We start from the raw sequence: 20,387 nt of genomic DNA, 5'->3' as shown, positions 1-20,387 counted from the left end.
ATTTTAAGAACGAAATTTAACGGATGTACTAAAAGACAATCATAAATTATATTGAAAAAAACATTGTGCTTTATGCGATAAGTCTTATAAATTGTTAAAAACTATGATTAAGCTAACTATTTGCTGATATGTCCTTCGTTTGGGCAATTTGGTAATGAACAAACAGCCATCAAAGTATGCAATAAATTTCAAATTTGAAATGTTTCGAGAAAATTTCAATTTGAACCCGGTGAAAATGTTTCACCAAATCTCACCGATGGCAGCGCTGTTGTCAATTCTGACAGCGTTTAGGCTGTACGATTTGTTTACAATTGCTTCATGCAAATAGTGAGTAATTTTCTTCCTAACAAAATAAAACGTTCACAAGATTGCTCGGTAAAAATTAATCTTTCCAACAATACATCAAACGATCGTTTACCTGTGGAAACAAAGTAAAATGCATGGTTTGTAGCATCTGGCATCCCTTTTATTAAAGCGTGAAAGTTCCTACTTTTGAGACGTATAGGGCTACAAAAACAACTGCAGCCAAAACGCAAATTGTTCAATCTGTGGTTCGAATTCGTATGCGGGTGAGCGATGAAATTCGTGGTGCATTGCAGACTGCAAGCGCGTGTGGGGTGGATATAACAATCAAGGACAATCGGCACTAATTGACCTTTTCATCCTGCCCCATTCCTGTAGCTTGCTTTCCGACATCGAGAGCGAACAGATCAAAACATTCGAAGTTAGAAGCTGTAAGAAGAGCAAATAACCTCTTCCCTAACGAATCGCGCGAAAATTCATAACGCAAAAAATGAAAATCATCTGCACGCAAGTGTTCAAGTGCCTGCTGTCTTTTCTGCTGCTGCTGCTCTTCATCTTGTTTAGCTTCGCTTCCCGTGTGCTCTTTGTTTAACGATTGCCGTACAATTTGTGGTCCAGTTTTGCCCATACAGCTATCGCTGATAATACGACCGATCTTATTCTTCCGTACGCCTATCATCAGCTGTTTGTTTCGTCAATTTCGCGGTTCGTCGTACTTTCACGCTAGACGCGCAACGTACAGATAGCACCGTATCTTATCGCCATACCCGTACGCTAAACGACAGTAAACGAAACAGTAAAAGCAAAACAAAGGCCATCTTGCCGGAGACCGGAAATCATCCCTAACAGAACGGCGGCTGAGTGGAAACAATTGGTCGTCACAAGATTTGGCGCGTGAATTGGTTCGTCTGTTCGGCAGCTCTTTGTAATGGTAAATGAATAATCACGGCACCGATCACCGTGATAATGCACCCGCTGCATGCATTTCATGAGTCATCGTTGCGATCTGTCGTTTGTTTCAGTTCTGTAAAGCATTTTCTCCGTTTGGTGTATATTGCTGTACATATTTGTGTGGGGGTTTATTGAGCGTATGTGTGCGTTTATTGGTTCCATTGTAAATATAAACACATCCTTATGCTTATCGACTAGCTGGTAGGATTGTCGGGACTGTGGGTGCGGTCAATAAAGCGAACCGGAAGAACATGGTATTGGCTTAACAGCTTGTAAACAAAGGAATCAATGGCGCTCTGACGAAGTTGATACGGCTTATGCTAAAAGATTATGTTGTAGTGTATCTTAGTATAAGTCACAAAACATAAATCATATGATCATATGATCACCCTCAAATCTCTCATATTGTTTTTGCATATGATCAGTTGTTAATTTGTCTCTGTTTTCAGTTGTATTATAAATGTGTGTAATCATAAATGTTCGGTGTAAAAATTCAATTCCATCAATCACTTACTTTCGCATTCATAGTCAAACTTTTTCCAAATGCTAATCTATTTTCCATTTTTTTTTACTCTAATTTCTAGCTCCCGCTTAATGTGGCAGTAGATCTTGTGAAGCACTTCTGCATGCTTCGCACGGTATAATGGCAGACGACGATGAGATCAGAACGGCCGTACATTCATTTTATACGATTCAGCATCAGCAGCAGCAGCAAACACACCAACCGGTTGTACATCACCATTCTATGATGCACGGTTCCCAGAGCTATGGTAGCGGTCCACCCATGAACGCGCTTGGCAGTGAGCAAAACAGTGTTCGCAGTAAAGATTATGCAGTAAACTAATTGCGATGCTATTTTTCTTCTTCCACACCCAGTGTCACGCTCGCAATCGCACACGGTTAATCTGTTGAGCGAAGACTTTATTGCCGGGTACATGGAGCAGGGCCGCATGTCCGTCGTCCGAAGATTCTTCTGCCTTTTCGTTACATTCGATGTCGTATTCATTTCGCTGCTGTGGATCATTTGCGTTGTGGTATGTTGTCTTAGAAGATGCTGGTTTTTGGGGCTACTAATCAGGATTTTTGTTTGTAGATCACCGGCGACAACGTAATACATGCACTGCAAACTCAGGTCCTGCACTATACAGTTTACACATCGCTATTTGATGTCGTTATTGCTGCCCTCATTAGATTTATTTTTCTTATACTGTTTTATGGGCTGCTCAGTATCAGCCATTGGCTAGTGATAGCGGTAAGGAACGAGTGGCTTCTCAATCGATTGTCTGGCGCCTAACACGATTAATATTTGTTTTGTATTTTTTTCGCACTTATTTCAGTTATCTACAACTAGTTCCTGTACTTTCCTTATGAGCAAGGTATTTTTTTACGATGTAAGTAGCTGAACGTTACCGTGTGCGGGGGCAAACGTTTATTTTGAAATCGTTACATTTGTTCTTTAGTGGACTGCTACACCACAACCGGTTTTCGAGGTGCTTCTGATAGTGGTATCGTTTGTATTGGCATGGGGCGAAGCATGGTTTCTAGATTGTCGCGTTATACCACAGGAACGATATGCACGAAACTATTTCGTCGGTAAGATCAGTTGATCTATTAAATGTTTTTTTGCATTGTAAATAATTATTGCTATCAAATTAACTGCAGCGATCACAAATCCTGGTTCCATGGATGCGCGCACACCTTTACTGGGTCCATTTCTGAGTGCAACAGTCGCTGGCCGTACGGAGAGTATAGGCAACTTTTATTCACCATTCGATTCCATTCACAACAGCGACGACGATGACGATGAAGATGAACAGGTAATAATATAGTGCCGGAAGATGGAAAACCAATTGTTAGACAATTCATTGTGCCGGCTTAAAGTTCAACGATGTTCTGAATGGGTTTAATTACTATGATTCAATTAGTGCGTGCGATTCTCGTAGTAGAATTGATAGAATTAGACTGCTAACGAATTTTATATTCATGCTCAGAGCGTGATCTGGATAACAGTTTAGTTGACAGTGTATCCCTCAAAGAAGTGGTTCTCAACAGGGAGATGAAACAATTGCTAGCTAATATATTTCAAAGACGAAAGCAGCACGCAATTGCCGGTGCTGGACATTCTTCGTCCGTCATCAAAAACAGTGTCGTGTGTAATTTTCTTGGCACAATCCATACGCTAGTGGAGGTAAAGATTCAAATTCAAAGACCGATTAAGCCGAATGTTAAGTAGATTTTACGCAAACGGAGTATGGTTTTTCTCGGTGACATTGAAAATAGTTTCAGTCCAGGTCACCGATCACATCGACAATTCAGATCAGTTTACCGTGTGGAGAAGGGAATCCAGAAAGAAGAATGCATATTTTATTCAAATGCATCTTGTGTAGGGTTATAAAACGTACGATGGTTATTCCGTTCCGTTGGACAACGGTGAAGATCAGTTCGATCGGAGGTTTTATATAGATCGGATGTTGAAACGGAGATGTTTCTATAAAATTGTACTGTGTAAGCCCTGTTTTTGATAGCGACCCTTTGCTTTGTGGTGTTTCTTTCGCTTCATGATGCAGGATGCAGAGTTCAAGAAGATGGGCACCGAGTGTGTACGAAAGGCGTACACGCTGCTCGAATCCGATGGTTGGAAGATTGAAAAGGTAACTGCGAAGGGTGACACGATCCAAAGCTGCCAGCAGGACAAGATTGGTAAGGTGTACAAGCTGACGGCGAAGATTAACTACCCGGCCCGTAAGCTATTGGAGGAATTGTTTTATAAAATTGAGGATGTACCAAAGTGGAATCCGACGCTTCTCGAATCGAAGATCATTCGTGTGAGTATATGGAGAAATTTTCCCGGTAAATCGTTTGGGAATTCTATCTCATTGATGTTTCCCTTTTGTTATTACAGAAAATCGATAGCCACACGGATATTTCCTACCAGGCCACGGTAGGCGGCGGTGGTGGTGTAGTAAAGTGTCGCGATTTCGTTAACCTTCGCTGCTGGCATCTTTGCCGCGATGGGCGTGTGATCGAGGGTGTCGACATATTACCGAACGCATTAATTAACCTTTCTCCGGTGACGGAAGAATATGAAGGAAATGGTTCGATCGAGCACAGTGACAATAGTGAGATGGAGGAGGACGAAAGTGTGGGTAGCATCGGAAAGGGTGACGTTTCTGGGAAAATTCCAGCCTCTAGATCCGTTCCGCAGATGAGCCAATCGCACGGAGAGTTAAAACTGAGCGCAGAAGGGCCTAACGGTGCAAAGGATAGCGTAAAGAAAGATAAGACTGCATTTAAAACGCTTAGCAAAAGTCTGGGCGCACAGGATTTCGCTGCCGGGGCAGCCGGTGGTGGTGCCGGTTCCGACCCGGAGGATGTATTTTCGGATGCACTGACGGACGATCAGGAAGGAGCGAAGCCTGGAACTTCTTCGGGGAGTGAAAAGAAAAAGAAACGTACTGCCCGTGACGATGGTGAATCCACGGTAAAGGGTGGCAACGTTTATGTGAGTGCTGCAATCAGTATAGAATATCCTGGTGCTCCAAATACGATATTTATTAGGTAAGATACATTAAAGCACACCCTGTTCGAGTGAACGTTCGTTCTACACAAACGTTTTTTTACCGTTTGTTTCCAGAGGAGAAAATAAAGTGTCGTGCTGGGCGATGCGGGAGCTCGAAAATCAAAAGGATCACTGTATATTTGAGTGGCTGCTGTGTTTGGATCTGAAGGGCTATATTCCACGCTACGTGCTAGACACTGTAAGTATTTGTATAGATGGTTAGAATTACGTTAGAAATCAGCGAGTAATACATTTGGTTCTGTTTTCTTTCCAGGCCTACACAACGCTAATGCAAGACTATATGAACTACCTTCGCAAGTACGTCGCAGAACTACGCAAGCAAGGGAAAGTGCCTGGTGGCTCGGAATCCACCGCATAGTGCTTCTACGTGAGCTAAAGAAACGCTCACTTTACTTCATGAGTCATTCGAATTTATAATAGATTTATTATGTTTCGCTCAGTGCATTTTGTTCCGACCCTATATTTTACAGCTGTGCTAACGTGCGCGATGAGATTTGCTAGGCAAAATTAGTTTTCCCTTACAGAAGATAAGACAAATGCTTTTGCTAATGCGTAAAGTAGAATGAGACGTTTAGTCAATTATACAGCAAAGTGTGGAAGGTGCTGCCAATCACCAGAATTCTGAACGAGGTGAATTACATTGATGCATGACAATTAACCCCTTGTCCATTAACCTAGCCCAGCGAAAGTATTGTACTGGAAGAACAGAAATATCCAAGATTCCTTTCTCCTGTTCTCATTGTCTTTAATAAGTAAAGTCTCCATTTTTTTCCCTCGCGTTCATACCACAGAAAATCGTGATCTTTTGATGCTATCTTTTACCGAGGAAGAGATGAAGCAAAAGAGTGTTTCCTTTGTAATTTTTCTAATTGGTATTGCTGTTATTTTATTGTGATATGAATAAAAGATTTATAATTGAGCGCGTACTACTGACAAACCGGATAGAAAGTGTTTGTGAATATTTGTGATGTTTGAAGTAGTCAGATCGGGTTTAATGTTTAATAATGTATTACCTCGGTTTTCTTTCAAATATCGCTAGAATGATACGTTTACACATGAATCGCACATTTTTACTGATAGGTAGCAGAAAACATTTTATTCCGGAATAGAACGCTTACATGCTGTAAACCCCCATTTCAGCCTTACTGCGGTGTGATGCGTGGTACAAACGGTGCGTAGTGTTGATTCTCGTACGGAACCATGTCCAAATCCAAAGTGTAGCGTTTATTTAGAAGTTGAGTTGTGAAGCACACTAAATCGTCCTTGGTCGGTCTGTCAGAGTGGAAGGCAAAAGCGATATCCCCATCTGTCGGGTGCTTATTTTTGCTCCTGGGTAAACCAGCTCTGGCAAGCTTCGGCCGCTATTTCGCACATGGTGGAGAGCACTTTCGCATTTCCTTCGTAGTCTGTAACGAGGCGGTGGAATGTTGTTGCGGAAAAGAATGCGACATTGTGAAAAGCCCGACCAGGCTCATACTTACCGACGGAGTTGCCACTACGTTTGCCAAAGATGCTGCCATTGAAGGGTGGTTTCCGGTAGCCGGCTTCAGCCGAACCGCTCAGCGCAAGCACGACCAGCAGAACAACGATCAAACTACCGAGCACCTTGTAAGAAGCCATTGCTAATGGAGGTTTTTTTTAGGATGTATGGGATGTAAGATTCACTGAAATCCTTTGCTGTTTTCTGTGGAAGATTTGCACTTTTATGATAAAGCACTTTGCTTGGTAGAAAATGTTGTACACCGGTTTGGAATGCTGGTAGCTGACTGATGCCATTACTCGGTGTCAGTTGATCTTATATACGCGTTCGTTTCGGCTCGTAAGATACTCTTACGCAGCCTCTTTGCCGTTAATATAAAATCCCCAAACAATTCCCATCACATCCCTGGTGCGAACAGTATATACGCACAGGCGCGAATGCAATTAGACGCTAAGGGTTAGAATTTATTTAATTAATTACACAAACTGAACATGTCCCTGTAAAGGGATTGCATCGTGCAACCGGTCTGTGAAAGCCAGATGCGGGGTTTTCGTTAAGTAGGATTTTTTGAAGCAAAAAAGAAAGGATGTGACAACATTTTAAACAAGCATCTTATTATGATCCTAGCTCGCTAGGCAAAAATCTTTAACGATGTGCTGCTTAGAAATGGAACCAAGAAAAAAAAACAAACCTCGTTTTAAAGGTCAAAGTTGTTCGATTTTTCTTACCAGCCGGTTGAATGAAAAAAAAGGTCTCTGGGAACGTTCCAAATGCTTCCGTCGCATTCACCGTACCGGGCAACAAAAATCGATCGAAAAGACATTCGTAATTATTTTCATGCCACCCTGGATAGGAAGTTAATAATTTAGGACATCCACGTGTCACGCAATGGTGGTCGAGGTGGAAGATCGTTTCCATACAGGACACTAACGCATAGATTTAACGGTATGCCCGAAAAGTTTTATAAATAGAAGAAAAAAAAACAAATTATATGCCTTATGAAGAGAGAGAGAGAAGGGGATAATGGAATAGGAATCGCCCAAGTTCACCTGACACAATGAATCAATCAATATTTACGAATGTGTGAAAGGAAGTTTTTATTAGGGATTATTTTATCCATTTTCTTTATTCCTTCTTTTGATGCTACTCACTGATAACGCTGACACCGCACAACTCAAAGGGGAAAATGAAGCCTATGCTTCATACACCACCGAATAGCAGTGAGCAGTTCTCTCCTTAACCATTGGGAAACGCTGATGAGGTGCTCCCTATCAATCAAATGCGGGCTACAGAAAGCTTTCCACCATTCGGGAGGGGTTGTACCATTATTCATCCTCTGACTAGCAGCGCATAACAGAACCTCATAAAAACATAGGCCCGTTTGCTGCAGGGAAGTAACGAGGGAAGCGAACCAAACCACCCGTACCCAGAAGGTCGTCCCAACATGTGAAATGTATGGAATTATCATTAGCGCTGCATGCAACAGTGTTTTCGTCGGGTGGTAGATAGTATGCCGGTGCATACAGCAGGACCGGACGATCTGAGCTGAAGCGCCCTCGCGGCATCGGTCTTCTGGTTCCGTTTCGCTGGCCGTCACCAGCAGCACCCGAAACCTAGAACGATTGGGTCAGTTTTAACCCAACACTCGAGTGTATTGGTTCGTAAATGCTGACCATTTTCAAAACGGGAAAGTGTATCGTATTACCTGGCTGTAATTGAAGTGAGAAACCGTTAACAGAGGACGAATGCTACTCTGTGGACGCCGGTTTGATTACCATCAGCATTGCATTGCAGTTCGAAAGAATTAAAAACTCCGGTGGGACGCGCGATTGGTAAATTGCTCATGTTTGCGGGAGATTAAGGCAGAAGCAACAAATAGTACTTACGACTTACGTTTTATGATATATTACAAGGTAAGTGGAACATTTATTACAACATCTTTTTGAATTAAATATTAGTAAAAAGCTGCAGTCTCGTGGGTGTAAATGATGTAATAAATTACATTCATCATTCTGTGGTAAATATTTCACAATGTTATTTTGTTTTCAAATAATGTTGTGTAATGTTGCTTATATGATACTCTTAGCAATATTGTGGGAAAATATATTTTTTAAATATTAAAATATTTCATGGCGAAGAAGCAAACGTTAACAAAGAAAATAAATAGCAATTCTTCTTCATGGAAATTACGCTGAAAGTTGATTGATTTAATATTTTATCAGTGTTTATCTTCTATCAACATTTCTATGAAAATTTACACTAATTCATAATAATTTATATGCAATTGATCGGTTCAGCTTCTTCACAAAATAGCACCAATGCTTGCAAAATTAGTCGAAAGACAATTTATTCCATCCAAGCATAGTAATTGCTATTTAATGAGCAAGTTCCTCGCAAATTCCATTACTTCCATCTGGAACTTTTTTTCCGTCGCTGAACCATAGTGAAGAAATCCCATACACAGACTGCCCATATAACCGGCGTAGGATAAGCAGCATAAGGCAGGGTATCTCAAAGAAAAGATTTGTGGAAGAAGTTAGAGTGAGCCATGAGCGCGAGCTATAAGCGACTCAGAGCTCGTGAGAGTGTCCGGAGTGGTTCCAAGAGATCAAATTTGAATTTTTAAAGATCATTTTTCAAAATTTTAGAATGAGAGTTATGAGGGAGTGAAAGAAACTCACTCAGAAAGCAACAGCTCGTGATCTTATATTTCTTATCAATTGATGATCCTTTTTCCTTATTTATATTTCAAGAACATAACTGTCTAAAACTGATTCTCTCCTATACCAAACCTATGTTACGATTACCATTTTCAGTTCCATCTAATAGCACGCGCTATAGGACGCTTGTCTGACGCCATCCTTCGTTCGCTCCACGCTATCGGCACCTAGAACGGCGCGCAGACCGGTTCGAGCGCTCATTCCGATTCGAACGCATCGCCGGGGCGGTCGCGCGTGTTGTGTGTTTTCCGTTGTGCAGCCGCGCGCAACGGTTCAACGTGTTGGAAATAAGTGCTACGGTTGCAGTTCGACCTGTGTGCAATTGCACCGGACGAGGTGGAAAGAAGGTACAGCGAAAACAGATATGGAGAGAGTGAGAAAACGAAATACCCTCAAGAACTCCTCAGGGAGTTCGGGAAGAACTATGTTATTATGGCGTTTGTCTGGCATGGAAACTTGTACGGCCGGTTTCAGTTTGTACCGAGCGTTGGACGGATGTTGGAATTTACATAGCTCGCACATATGTTTTTTCTTCGTTTCTTACTAACCGCTATGTTTGTAGAAAAAAAGTGTGGAAGATCTATGTTTGTGAAGTATGCTGGATATGTCTCTGAAAGAGCATGGATGCATGGTGCCCGTAATACGAGTACATTATGACAGAGTCATCATAAAAAGTTAGCTCACAAAACGTGATCGTCTGTGATGCAGATGAGGCATCTGGCCCCCTCTATCAGAAACAAATCCGTGTGGGTGGGTCTTTTCCGTGTGCGTATGAGTGTTCGGCGCAATTCTGAGAGTTTAGATCGTTTAGGAACGATGATAAAGTTGTGAAGGAGTACCAGAATATGCGTGAGGGTTTTTGGTAAAAATAGCTACACCATGAGGCAGGATAAAAATATCTCCGTCCGGCTTTTCTCCCCAAATGCTGGTGGTGGTAATGGTATGTGGATCTTATAAAGCGTGTAACAGGAGAATATCTTCAAGATGCTCAACATGCCCGTTACGTGCGCGGTTTTTGGTGGTGTTGAGTGTGTTGAAGAAATTGGATAGAAAGTAAGATCATTTTTTTCTTGGAGGAATCTGACCAGATGGGTTATGCTACGGATGGCAACAGCCGCGTCCGACAAGAACAACGACAGATGAGCTACAAACGGGAGAGAAGATTTAAATGGACCAGCTCAGCTGTAACTCAGCTGCGTGAGTGCATTCTGGACAGTGTTGTAGCCAGATCACAATGCAACAACCGATGACGATACTGCTGGGCAACATTCCAGTGAAGCAACATCCATTAAAAGTCGGGACGCAATTAAAACCGATTAAAGCGATCACGATGTTGTTTCCTTGTTGCGGGTGACTTAATGGGCAATTTAATACACTGATGTTGCATGTGCATGTTTTGTTCCCGTTTCTAAACGTTAAGTTCCGTGGTTGAACTCCCTCAAATGGCCCCCCTCTGATTGGAAATCAAAGATCGAAACCTACTTTTGCTGCCCCTTTCTTGGCTGGACATGGATCGAACAAAAAAAAACCCAGCGAACCGCAACACTCGCTTATCAGTGTGGCGTGAAGTCGGAATTGAGTGTCCGAGAATTTGATAGTGGAATCAGACGGGCCTGTTGATCTTTTGAACCGATGTGGTTGTGTTGTATGCGTTTGTGTGTATGGAAAGTTCATCGAAAATGTACCGAGTGTGTTGCTGATGCGCAAGTTGCTAGTGGAAAATATATATATTTTGCGTGTGTGTTCACATTCACACTCTTTGCTTCTCTAAAGGGGAGCAATCGCTCCTATGACCCCGCAAGCGTTATTAGGCGTTATGTAAGCGTTACCATCAGAGCAAACCGTCACCCTGTTCGATTTGGTACCATTATTGCGTGCACGTTGGAACACCGGACTGACCGTCATCTGTTTCGGCTGATGATGACCCGGTCACGAGCAGGGGTATCGCACTGTCGATAATTAAAACCGATCGATTTATCGCCTCGAATGCGCTCTCATGTAACCTGACTCGTGGACCTCCGTTTTTGGGTCGAGGGTATCACTTCCATGCACAAATCTGGTCAAAGTTTAACAAAATGCGGTAATAAAACTGACATTATTGTTGGAACAAAACTGCAATTAAAGCAATCTTTTGTACGGAGAATCTGCTGCACATTGCTATCACTTTATCCACCGGCAATATTCTCCGCTTCGTGTGGTTGTTTCTCCATAAACAAACTGGATTTTGTTTGCTTTTCCTATCGACAACCGTACACTAAGTGGGTTACGTTGCATCGCAAACGATCGCCGAACGATCGTGTAGAAAGATGGTGTGTGTGAGAGTGAGAATGTTTGTTTTTTTTTTTTATTAAACTAAAACTGAATTATGTGTGAATTATTACATTCTTGAAAAGTAATTCTGTACTTCAAAGAGATCTCGAGCGTATCGATCGCCGTAACTTTGAGGGAGACGAATTAAGTGAACCAAAAAAAAAAACGAATAGACGGGAATGTTTCCCTATCGAGTCCACCTGTTCAAATAACGCAGTAACACGTTTTCTCTCGGATTTTACCTTGCGTTATCGGCCGAAACATAAACATAAATTCGTATGATAAGAGAGTTGCCCCAAAGTACCAACCCCTGAAAAAAGACTCACTTACATATTTCTTTATTTTGGGTCTACCGAAACATGCTTTTTTTGTTGGTTCTGTTGGCCACAAACCTGTTTTAATGGCAACATTTGCTTCCTTATATCTACAGTCCTTGGAATGCAGGATTCCACTGTCTGAGAATGTTTCGATCAGCTCGGCTCGGTGGCGTTTATTCGTGCAATGGTAAAAAAGGTAAAACATATTTGCTGTCTTCTGTTATTTCGTCCCTTCTTTATGAAGCGAAAAGACGCAACATTGCAAAAATGACGAAACATGGCGACCGAAAAGACATGCACTCGATCACGTAGCTCAATCACCCGGTCACGATCGTTCGATTTATGCGCATAACTGTGAGCTCGAGCTGGAAATAATGCGCAAACAAACGAAAGATCCAGTGGCTGTTCTGTTCGTGTGTTTCGCGACAAAGTCATGACTAACACATCAATTCTTTTTCCGACAAGGCAGTTTGGGACATGGCACTGTGCAATGAGGGTTTGTCTTTTGTCAAACATTTAAGATAACATGGCTAAATGATGGGTGTGAGATGAATTGTGTGGGTGGGAACCAAGAGCAAAAAAAATCATCTTACCGGTATTGTTCGATGACGCAACATTGCATGGTACGAGATCAAGTTCATCTTCACACGTGATCATTGACGCGCAAAACTCGCGCAATGGAATGGATGATACATGGCGCTTCCGTCGACGCTTTTCCGCGTGGTTTCGTCTCCCGGAAAATGGGAGATAAATTTCAGCCCTACTTTCGACTCGGCTCTCGGTCTAAAATTAGATCAACACACGCTTCTGTACGGCAGCGTGCCGTACCGTGTCAGGTGTCAGGGAGCGGATATAGATGTGTCCTTCACTGCAACGTTCCGCCGGCGCAAGGACGCATCCCGTCTTTACCGGTTTTTGGCTAGCCTGGCTAGTCGGGAAGAATTTTGACAAACGACCAAACTTCAAACCAATTTACACTGTCTTGTGTTTTTTTTGCATTGTGTTTTGTCTTTCGTGTGCGCGCTCTTTGGCCGGTAATCGGTTAGCCGCGTCGAAAAAACGAATTCCGTTGCGTAAGACGTTCAGCTGACCTTTGGTACAGCACGTAAGGGGTATCGATTTTTGTTTGCGAGCAGGACGATGATGGACTAAAATTGACGTCAATTTGCGGATTTTTCTTTTTTTTTGTTGCTGCAGTGTTCGGCTCGATCGTTCTGAGGTAGAGTGCCCCCGGGGGGAGCAAACCGTTAGATATGGGACGCACAAACTGGGAAAGGGGCGAATGATCTTCTCGCCTTGGCCCTGATGGTCATGGGAAGGATGAATATTTTTAGAGCATTATCGTACGCTAAACATTCAACAATGCGTCTCACGGGTAAAGCGAAATCTTTAATGCGCGAGGATCATTTCAAATTCGATCGGCATACACCGGGCTGACCGGGTTGACAGCGCGGTGTAAAGTGGTGGATCAAAATATTTACCAATCGATGCACCTCGGCTAGAGAAGGCCAATGTCCAGGGTGCGGGGTTTTGATTTATTATTTTTAGAATGTTTTTTAACTGTACAAAAACAGTCTTTTTTCTTCGTGATACGAAGCATTGATTAGGTAGCTATACTTCAGATAAGTTAACCTGCTCCTTATCGCCACAATGAAAGTACGGGCGTACTAATACTAATTCCAGGGCTAATCTCAGTTAAATGTTGCTGAAATAATCGCGGATTTCACGGTTTATCAATGCGCTTCTTAATCTTCGTACCTTACGCAGCGTTAAAGGATAAGGCACATCAAACAACACTGATAAACCGGTACACATTTACACAGATCAACTGCGCTCGTCTCTTTGTGTGGAAGTAATTTATACTGTGGACAATCCTTATGTCATCTTGTGGAGGTCGCTGACGAAATGTCTGAACACAATGATGTAAATGTTGTACCGAATTCCAGCATAACAGTTACAGCTTCATTCAGGTGATTGTTTCCGTTCCAGCACCAACCCCGTGGGGGGTGTCCGCCATGTTGTGTTGTGCTGATAAGCCTTATCATCTGGACCGGCGATGACGAAGATATTTTACGTCTTGGAAGCCATTACATCTCGTCTGCAACGCCTTTTGTAACATATTTTTTACGGTTGTTTGGCATCTTGTAAATAATGTTGTGATTAGAGTACCTTGGCCCATAGGTCAAACTTCAAGTATTGTGCCTAGTGCCTGCATATTTATGGCTCCATTCAATTGTGACTTTATCTGGGGAACTTTTAGCTACCACATTGATTTTGTTTTTGCTGGAACAAAGTTCCCAACATAAGCGTACGATAAGATAGTCTAAAGACTACGTTTACTTTCGATTTCTACACCGGAAATTAAAAACATCCCCAGTGACTGGTAGTTCCAAGAACTTGTTCCACGAAAAATCTCAACCCACCTGCACGTAAGAATGAATGAAGAACGGGATTATTGCGACTGGTCGTGCTGATTTCATTCCCATGCAAATAAGCAAATGGTGAAGGTGTTGTCAACTGTTGCAGAAGTGAGCTAAACTGAGAAAACCGGTCCTGAAACACCCAGATGTGCTTACGGTCAAGTTCAGTGTCGACTCGAATGGCATATTCTCATCGAAATCTCGTTAAAAACGATAGTGATGCAAACACAAACGAGTAATGCGATTTAAGCGCTGCCTTGTTGTAGTTGATACATTTCAAATCTCCGCATAACGCGAACGAAATGATAACAAACGACCCCCTTATCGACGTAAGACTGCTTCCACGCTCGTAACGATCGTCAGAGCAAATAAATGTTATGATGTTTCATGCGTCAAAATAACTCCAGACATTGTTTTTTTATGCAGCATGGTTCCATTGCTTGTCGAGGGGCGTACTTTTTTATGGTTCGAGAGAGACTTCCGCGATCGCGAAGATCTCGGCAAAGCTGATGTACAAAGTACACCACAAACAATAAATTGCGTTGTGATGCTGTAGAACTTGTTCTGGCTGCTGCATCCGATGGCAAGAGTTGTCTGAATCACCGATTACTTGCGAATGGCGCAATAAACATGGTTGTCGTCAACGACAAATATGACTCCCGAACACTCGGCAATATCAGTGGATAACGTAGAGAGTTGGAGATACAACCGGCAGTCATGTTAGATTCTTTAATACAACCTTTTGTTTTTGCTGTAGGCTCATCTACTGCAATACTAAAATCCGGTACAGCATTTACGCAACTGAACGAAACACTCTTGGCAACTAACAGCAATGCGGCAAGAATGTAAATTTGCTTCACTGATAACCTTTCCGACCAGGGTTTCCAAGTTCTGGGGTATTCTGGAGGGCATTTGATACGCCTCAAAACCACCAGAATGCTGCACAACAACAGAACCCAACATAACCACACACATACATACATAATTCTAAAAGGGCAACGGCCTGGCATACAACGACTATTACCGAAACCCTTCGTGTCATGAACAGGGCCATTGGCAGAACCCTGAATGCCATCATACAAGGCAACGTGTCTCACGCTCGTGCTACAATTCTTCCATAATTGGTCGCACTAACGCTCCATCGTCCTCCAAAGGGTTTTTGTAAAAGGGTCGCGCACACACACACAATTAGAAAGTGCATTCCGGCCATAATTCCGACGCCAGAACACGGCATTAATGGCATTGTTTTAAACGATGTTTTTTTTCCTCTCCTTTAACTTTCCACTTTCTTTCAGCAGTGCCACCGTCATATGGTCAGTTGAGGAGACAAGATGGCAAGAGGCAACCAGAAGGACCGGGACTTGGAGGAGGCTGAAGCGATGTAAGTATGGGCAACCAATTGAACTCAATCGATGATTGATTAATTCTCGGTTTGTTTCTACAGGGAAGCGGAAGCGGCACCACGTGTCGGTTGCTGCCGGAGAACGATGAAGTACATCGGTGCGTACTGGCGATCGATGGTGGTCATCATAGCACCGATGATTGCCTCGCTAGTGTTCCTGATCGATACCTCGCCCGCCTATCGGTGTATGTTTGTTGTGCTGACCATGTCACTGTACTGGGTAACGGAAGCGTTACCCCTACCCGTTACGTCTATGCTCCCGATCGTACTGTTCCCTGTGCTCGGTGTGCTGGAAACCGATCGTACCTGTATGATGTACATGAAGGAAACGATGCTAATGTTCATCGGTGGCATCATTATTGCGCTGGCAGTGGAGTACTGTAATCTGCACAAGCGTGTCGCCTTGAAGGTGATCTCCGTGATCGGATGTAGCCAGCGGCGGCTTAATTTCGGACTCACCGTAGTAACGATGTTCGTGTCGATGTGGATCTCAAACACGGCCGCCGTAGCCATGATGTGCCCAATTATGCAGGCCGTGCTGGAAGAGCTGGAATCGGTAGGTCATGTGTGAGTGTTTGTGGCAGGAAACGGACGCTAAAACTCAACTGTTTCCTCTTTGATCTTTTGGCATTCTAGCAAGGATTGTGCCAGATGTACGAACGCAGGAAGAAAACGGGCGAAGAGGAAGGCATGCTTGGCAAGGAGAAGATCGACGATGAGTAAGCTATCACCGGTTGGCATTCGTCCAAAATGGTTTGCAGCACTAATTCCCTTGTTCGCACACCATTACAGTACCCCTCGGCCAACGAAAACGACCCTTTGCTATTTCCTCGGTGCAGCTTATGCGTCCACCCTTGGTGGCTGCGGTACGATCGTGGGCTCCGGTGTGAATCTTACCTTCAAGGGCATTTACGAGAGTCGCTTCCCGACGGCACCCGGTATCGATTTTCCGAAGTTTATGTTTTACAACGTTCCCGGTATGCTGGTGTACACGTTCCTCACCTGGGTTTACCTGCAGTGGCTGTACATGGGCATGTTCAGGTAAGGAATGCAACTTTTTTGCACGTGACTTCCTGCTCCGATGGTTATTTGAAAATGTATTCTCCTTTCTTCTTTCACGTGCAAAAAAAAACAGACCAAACAGTCCCGAAGCGAAGGCAGCGGATATTGGTGTGGAGGGTGAAGCGGTAGCAAAGCGTGTTATCGAGACACGGTACAAGGAGCTGGGACCGATGACGTCGCATGAGAAGAGTGTTGCATTTCTGTTCATCGTTGCAGTAATACTGTTCTTTACCCGTGAGCCCGGATTCATCACCGGTTGGGCGGATGTGCTGGACAGTGTGTAAGTGTGAATTGGGAGTTCCAACTCCAGATGGAACCAGATTTTATAAAGAGATATTTATTGTACAATTTTAGCAAGATCAAAGATGCGACACCGGCCATGTTTATTGTGATAGTGTTGTTCATGATTCCCGCCAACTGGCGCTGTTTGAAGTTCTGCCGCAGTAAGCCAGGTACGGTAAACTCATAAAGTTTTATAAAACTGTTATACTACTGTTATACAGCTAGGTAGATAAAGCACTAAACTACGTTTAGGACCCCAAATGGTGAACTCTACGCCTGGTTACCGTTCTTTTGTTTTGTCTGAAAATTGAGTTCTCAAAGAAGTTTTGAGTGTATAACAGATTTACTTGAAGAAGTTGGAAATTTGAATCTAGCTCTTTGTAGTTACTCGGGACGTCTTTCAAACGTTGACGAGCTCCAGTTATGGTTGACTATGTTACTTATGGAAAATTTAATAGCTAAACACCAATAAGGAAGAACTTAAATTAGGGTTCTTGAAGTAACACAGGAGGACATTTCAGATCTGTAGATCAGGAATTTAAGACTGACTTTTGATAGTTTGATAGAGCTTTAATCCGTTATGTAAAACATAATTTTATTAATCGATAGTTAGATCTCCAATAAGATATTGCGCAATAATTTACTGTGGATAATGTCTAATTGCCATTCTGATTAATTCTCCATACCCAGTCTCATGTCTGCCATGTGCAGAGTAGTTCAATTCGTCTTGGAACAGTTAACGAAAATAAACGAATAATCGCAACAATTCTTACTATCCATAGGACGCCTCCCAACCGAAGCAACACCCGGACTGATCACGTGGAAGTTCATCAACCAGAAGGTACCGTGGAGTCTAATCTTCTTGCTCGGCGGTGGGTTCGCGCTGGCGGAAGGTGGACGCGTGTCTGGAATGTCTGAACTGCTTGGCCAATCGTTGGCAGGATTAAAGACACTTCCACCATTGCTGTTGCTGTTCGTGGTGTGTCTTACGGCACAAACACTGACTGAGTTCACTTCGAATGTGGCCATCTGCAACGTAATCTTACCCGTACTAGCAGAAATGGTACGTGTGGCTGGTAGCAAAAGTGTAGCAAAGTAGTAATAATAACTTCTGCTATTTTTTGTCTGTTTTTTAGGCAATTGCGATCGAGATTCACCCCCTGTATCTAATGTTCCCGGCAGCGATGTCTTGCAGCTTTGCGTTCCACATGCCCGTAGGAACGCCGCCGAATGCGATCGTCGCCGGTGTTGGCAACATTGCGATCAAGGATATGGCTGTGGCCGGTATTGGACCGTCGATATTTACGCTGCTCGTTATCTGGGCCAGCTTCCCCACGTGGGGTGCGGTCGTTTACCCGGAGCTTGCATCTTTCCCCGACTGGGCCCGGCCCGTCATCGCGAATGCTACGGTTAATTAATTTTTGAAAGCAACAGATAACAGTGACATAGTTTAGTGTGAAATGATTTCTTTTTATCCTCTCCACGAATGTGGCAAGAAAGCTCCGGGTGGGAGATGAAAAACTTCTTCGCGTGTTGTATCTTCCGTTAGGGAGCGAACAATTGACTTCACATACCTGTGGTTTTGGTACGTGCGTTATTTTTTTATGTTAGAATACGTACCAAAACATGTGTGCCAAAAGTAGTAGCCAAGCTGGTCAAGTGTAGGAATTATGGTGTAAAGCGTGGAAAAGCATTTATTGGAAAACAAATAGAAAACTAACTGCCAAAACTGTGTATGATTCAGAGATGCAAAAAAAATGTGCAGTTTCATAAAAGCATTCGGCTAGTGGAGTTTAACTTAACGCGGCTTAACACTTGTGCTTGTAGATGGAACACAAAGGAGAAAGGAACAAGATATATTTTTTTGTACAGATTTTTTTTTTCAATCTACCGCTCTGCCGTGTATCGGTACTTACAAAAAGGAGGTAAAAAATTAGAACAGTGCCTAGTGAAAAAGCATTAACAATTCGAATCAGCTGCGCTGGCCGGGAATCCATTTTTAAGTTCGAGTCTTCCAGTGTGAAACAAGCAAACAAGGATCATACGTTAAATGCGGTGCGCAGAATGTGAAACCGGCCCCGGGGGCAGCAGCAAACGAGCGAATAATGAGCTACTTAGTGTAAAATAGTGACTGAGATGGGACAGATTTTTTTGTTCTATCTAAATACACAAACACACATATACACACACACACACACAACTCCCTGGATGAAGAAGACATTAGTGTGATGAACATTTAGAGAGCTATGTTTATTGTTTTGTTTGTCCATTGTACAACGATAGGCGCAAAACGCATAAAAAAGCGACAAAAACTATGCAAAACGCAACTAGAAAGGCTAGAAATTATTAGAGATAATAAATAAATATATGATTATTGTTAACGAAGAGATGTGGTGAGATGTTTTGATTGAGAAAATGGAATCGTTTTGTGATTGATTTTGTAACGGACAGTACAAGGATGCGTTAATGACCCGATCGTACATGTAAGTAAGTAAGTACATCCAATGGCTTAACCCTTGATGTGGTAATAAGGGAAGATTATTTCATCAGCAATAATCGCTTTCGCCATTCTTATCACTGAGTGACTTGTCCGTGAGCAAAGCATTCTCTCACATTTCACTCCTGTTCCTCAGAAAGCTGAATGGCAGGCGATCGGAGGGTAAAGATCACAATAAAAACGCATTATGGAAGTGTATGGAAAATAATGGAAAATAAATTACCACTAATGTGTTGCACACGAGCGCATTAAATCATCCGCCGTTAATAACATCCGCCCGATCGACACTCGCTATCACCACTATCATTCTGGTACAAATTGAATCTTTCTTCGTTTATAAACAAAATAAGTGGGGTGAGCAGTATTGTACGTGCCAGTGTTTTGGTAAATAAGCTTGTAAGTTCCAACACCTCTCCGGGGAAAACAATATGAACCGCTGTGACGTTCGGTGAATGGTGATTGTTTTCTAAACTATTGGCGATTAAATTTCCAATTCTAGTGCAGTAAATAATTTCTGTTGTTTGATTTGCCCGCTTCCGGTATACCCCTCTCATCTCAGAAGCGTGTAGCGAATGCTTGTTGTAATGATCTCCATTTGAAATATTACACCATTCTCTCGATGTTTGTGTTTTTGTAATTAATAAAGTGAACGTTGACGCACTTTGTCGGTGAATTGAATTTATAAGTCAATTTTTATTCTCAATAAAATCGCGTAGTGAAGGGAGTTAGAACAGAATGCGCGTTCTATTTCAAACAATGTAGTCAAGCGTTCATTCACCGAAATTGGTTGAAGGTAATGTGTACCACACCAAACGGTCATCCTTGTAAAGTTTACGTGACCGTAAACCAATGCCATCCGCCCGTAAACGTGCTTCCGTGTTTTGGATTGGGTGATTGCAACGTGCTCGTGTGATCCTCGCTCCAAGCTCTCCCGATCGTGCGTTTTCCTTTTTCAAATAAACAGACTTTGAAACAAAAAACAGCTTTATTTGACTCGGTGATGTCGTAGTTGTTTGTTGTAAAATTTTCCCACAAAAAACAGAATTAATGCTATTTCTATCGC

General features: G+C 42.7%; 3 protein-coding genes across 6 annotated transcripts; 2 read left to right on the top strand and 1 right to left on the bottom strand.

The window, feature by feature from the left end:
* Positions 1–449: 449 nt before the first annotated feature.
* LOC125771394 (steroidogenic acute regulatory protein-like) lies at positions 450–5,771 on the top strand. The gene is made up of 11 exons (XM_049441964.1): positions 450–1,234; positions 1,839–2,054; positions 2,131–2,288; positions 2,348–2,506; positions 2,592–2,645; positions 2,715–2,847; positions 2,917–3,071; positions 3,822–4,079; positions 4,157–4,812; positions 4,889–5,012; positions 5,088–5,771. Exons 2-11 carry the CDS (start codon positions 1,898–1,900, stop codon positions 5,190–5,192), a joined length of 1,959 nt encoding a protein of 652 aa, XP_049297921.1. The 5' UTR covers positions 450–1,234; positions 1,839–1,897; the 3' UTR covers positions 5,193–5,771.
* A 123-nt stretch (positions 5,772–5,894) lies between these two features.
* LOC125771398 (neuropeptide SIFamide) lies at positions 5,895–6,713 on the bottom strand. The gene is made up of 2 exons (XM_049441972.1): positions 6,316–6,713; positions 5,895–6,240 (listed from the first exon to the last, which is right to left on the bottom strand). The coding sequence occupies exons 1-2, from the start codon at positions 6,452–6,454 to the stop codon at positions 6,152–6,154; spliced, it is 228 nt and encodes a 75-aa protein (XP_049297929.1). The 5' UTR covers positions 6,455–6,713; the 3' UTR covers positions 5,895–6,151.
* A 1,256-nt stretch (positions 6,714–7,969) lies between these two features.
* Positions 7,970–19,212, top strand: LOC125771395 (protein I'm not dead yet-like). 4 transcript variants are annotated; one of them, XM_049441969.1, is made up of 9 exons: positions 7,970–8,227; positions 15,380–15,462; positions 15,526–16,039; positions 16,120–16,202; positions 16,276–16,524; positions 16,619–16,825; positions 16,900–16,997; positions 17,610–17,890; positions 17,964–19,212. In XM_049441969.1, the coding sequence occupies exons 2-9, from the start codon at positions 15,413–15,415 to the stop codon at positions 18,243–18,245; spliced, it is 1,764 nt and encodes a 587-aa protein (XP_049297926.1). In that variant the 5' UTR covers positions 7,970–8,227; positions 15,380–15,412; the 3' UTR covers positions 18,246–19,212. The 4 variants fall into 4 exon arrangements, with proteins under 4 accessions (XP_049297926.1, XP_049297924.1, XP_049297923.1 ...); XM_049441967.1 differs by having other exon boundaries at positions 15,377–15,462; XM_049441966.1 differs by lacking the exon at positions 7,970–8,227 and adding an exon at positions 9,209–9,381.
* The last annotated feature ends 1,175 nt before the right edge of the window (positions 19,213–20,387 follow it).

The sequence above is a fragment of the Anopheles funestus genome, chromosome 3RL (assembly GCF_943734845.2).
Source record: "Anopheles funestus chromosome 3RL, idAnoFuneDA-416_04, whole genome shotgun sequence".
In the NCBI taxonomy this organism is placed as follows: domain Eukaryota; kingdom Metazoa; phylum Arthropoda; class Insecta; order Diptera; family Culicidae; genus Anopheles; species Anopheles funestus.
The sequence above is the reverse complement of the archived record's forward strand: the minus strand, read 5'-3'. Positions and strand labels throughout refer to the sequence as shown.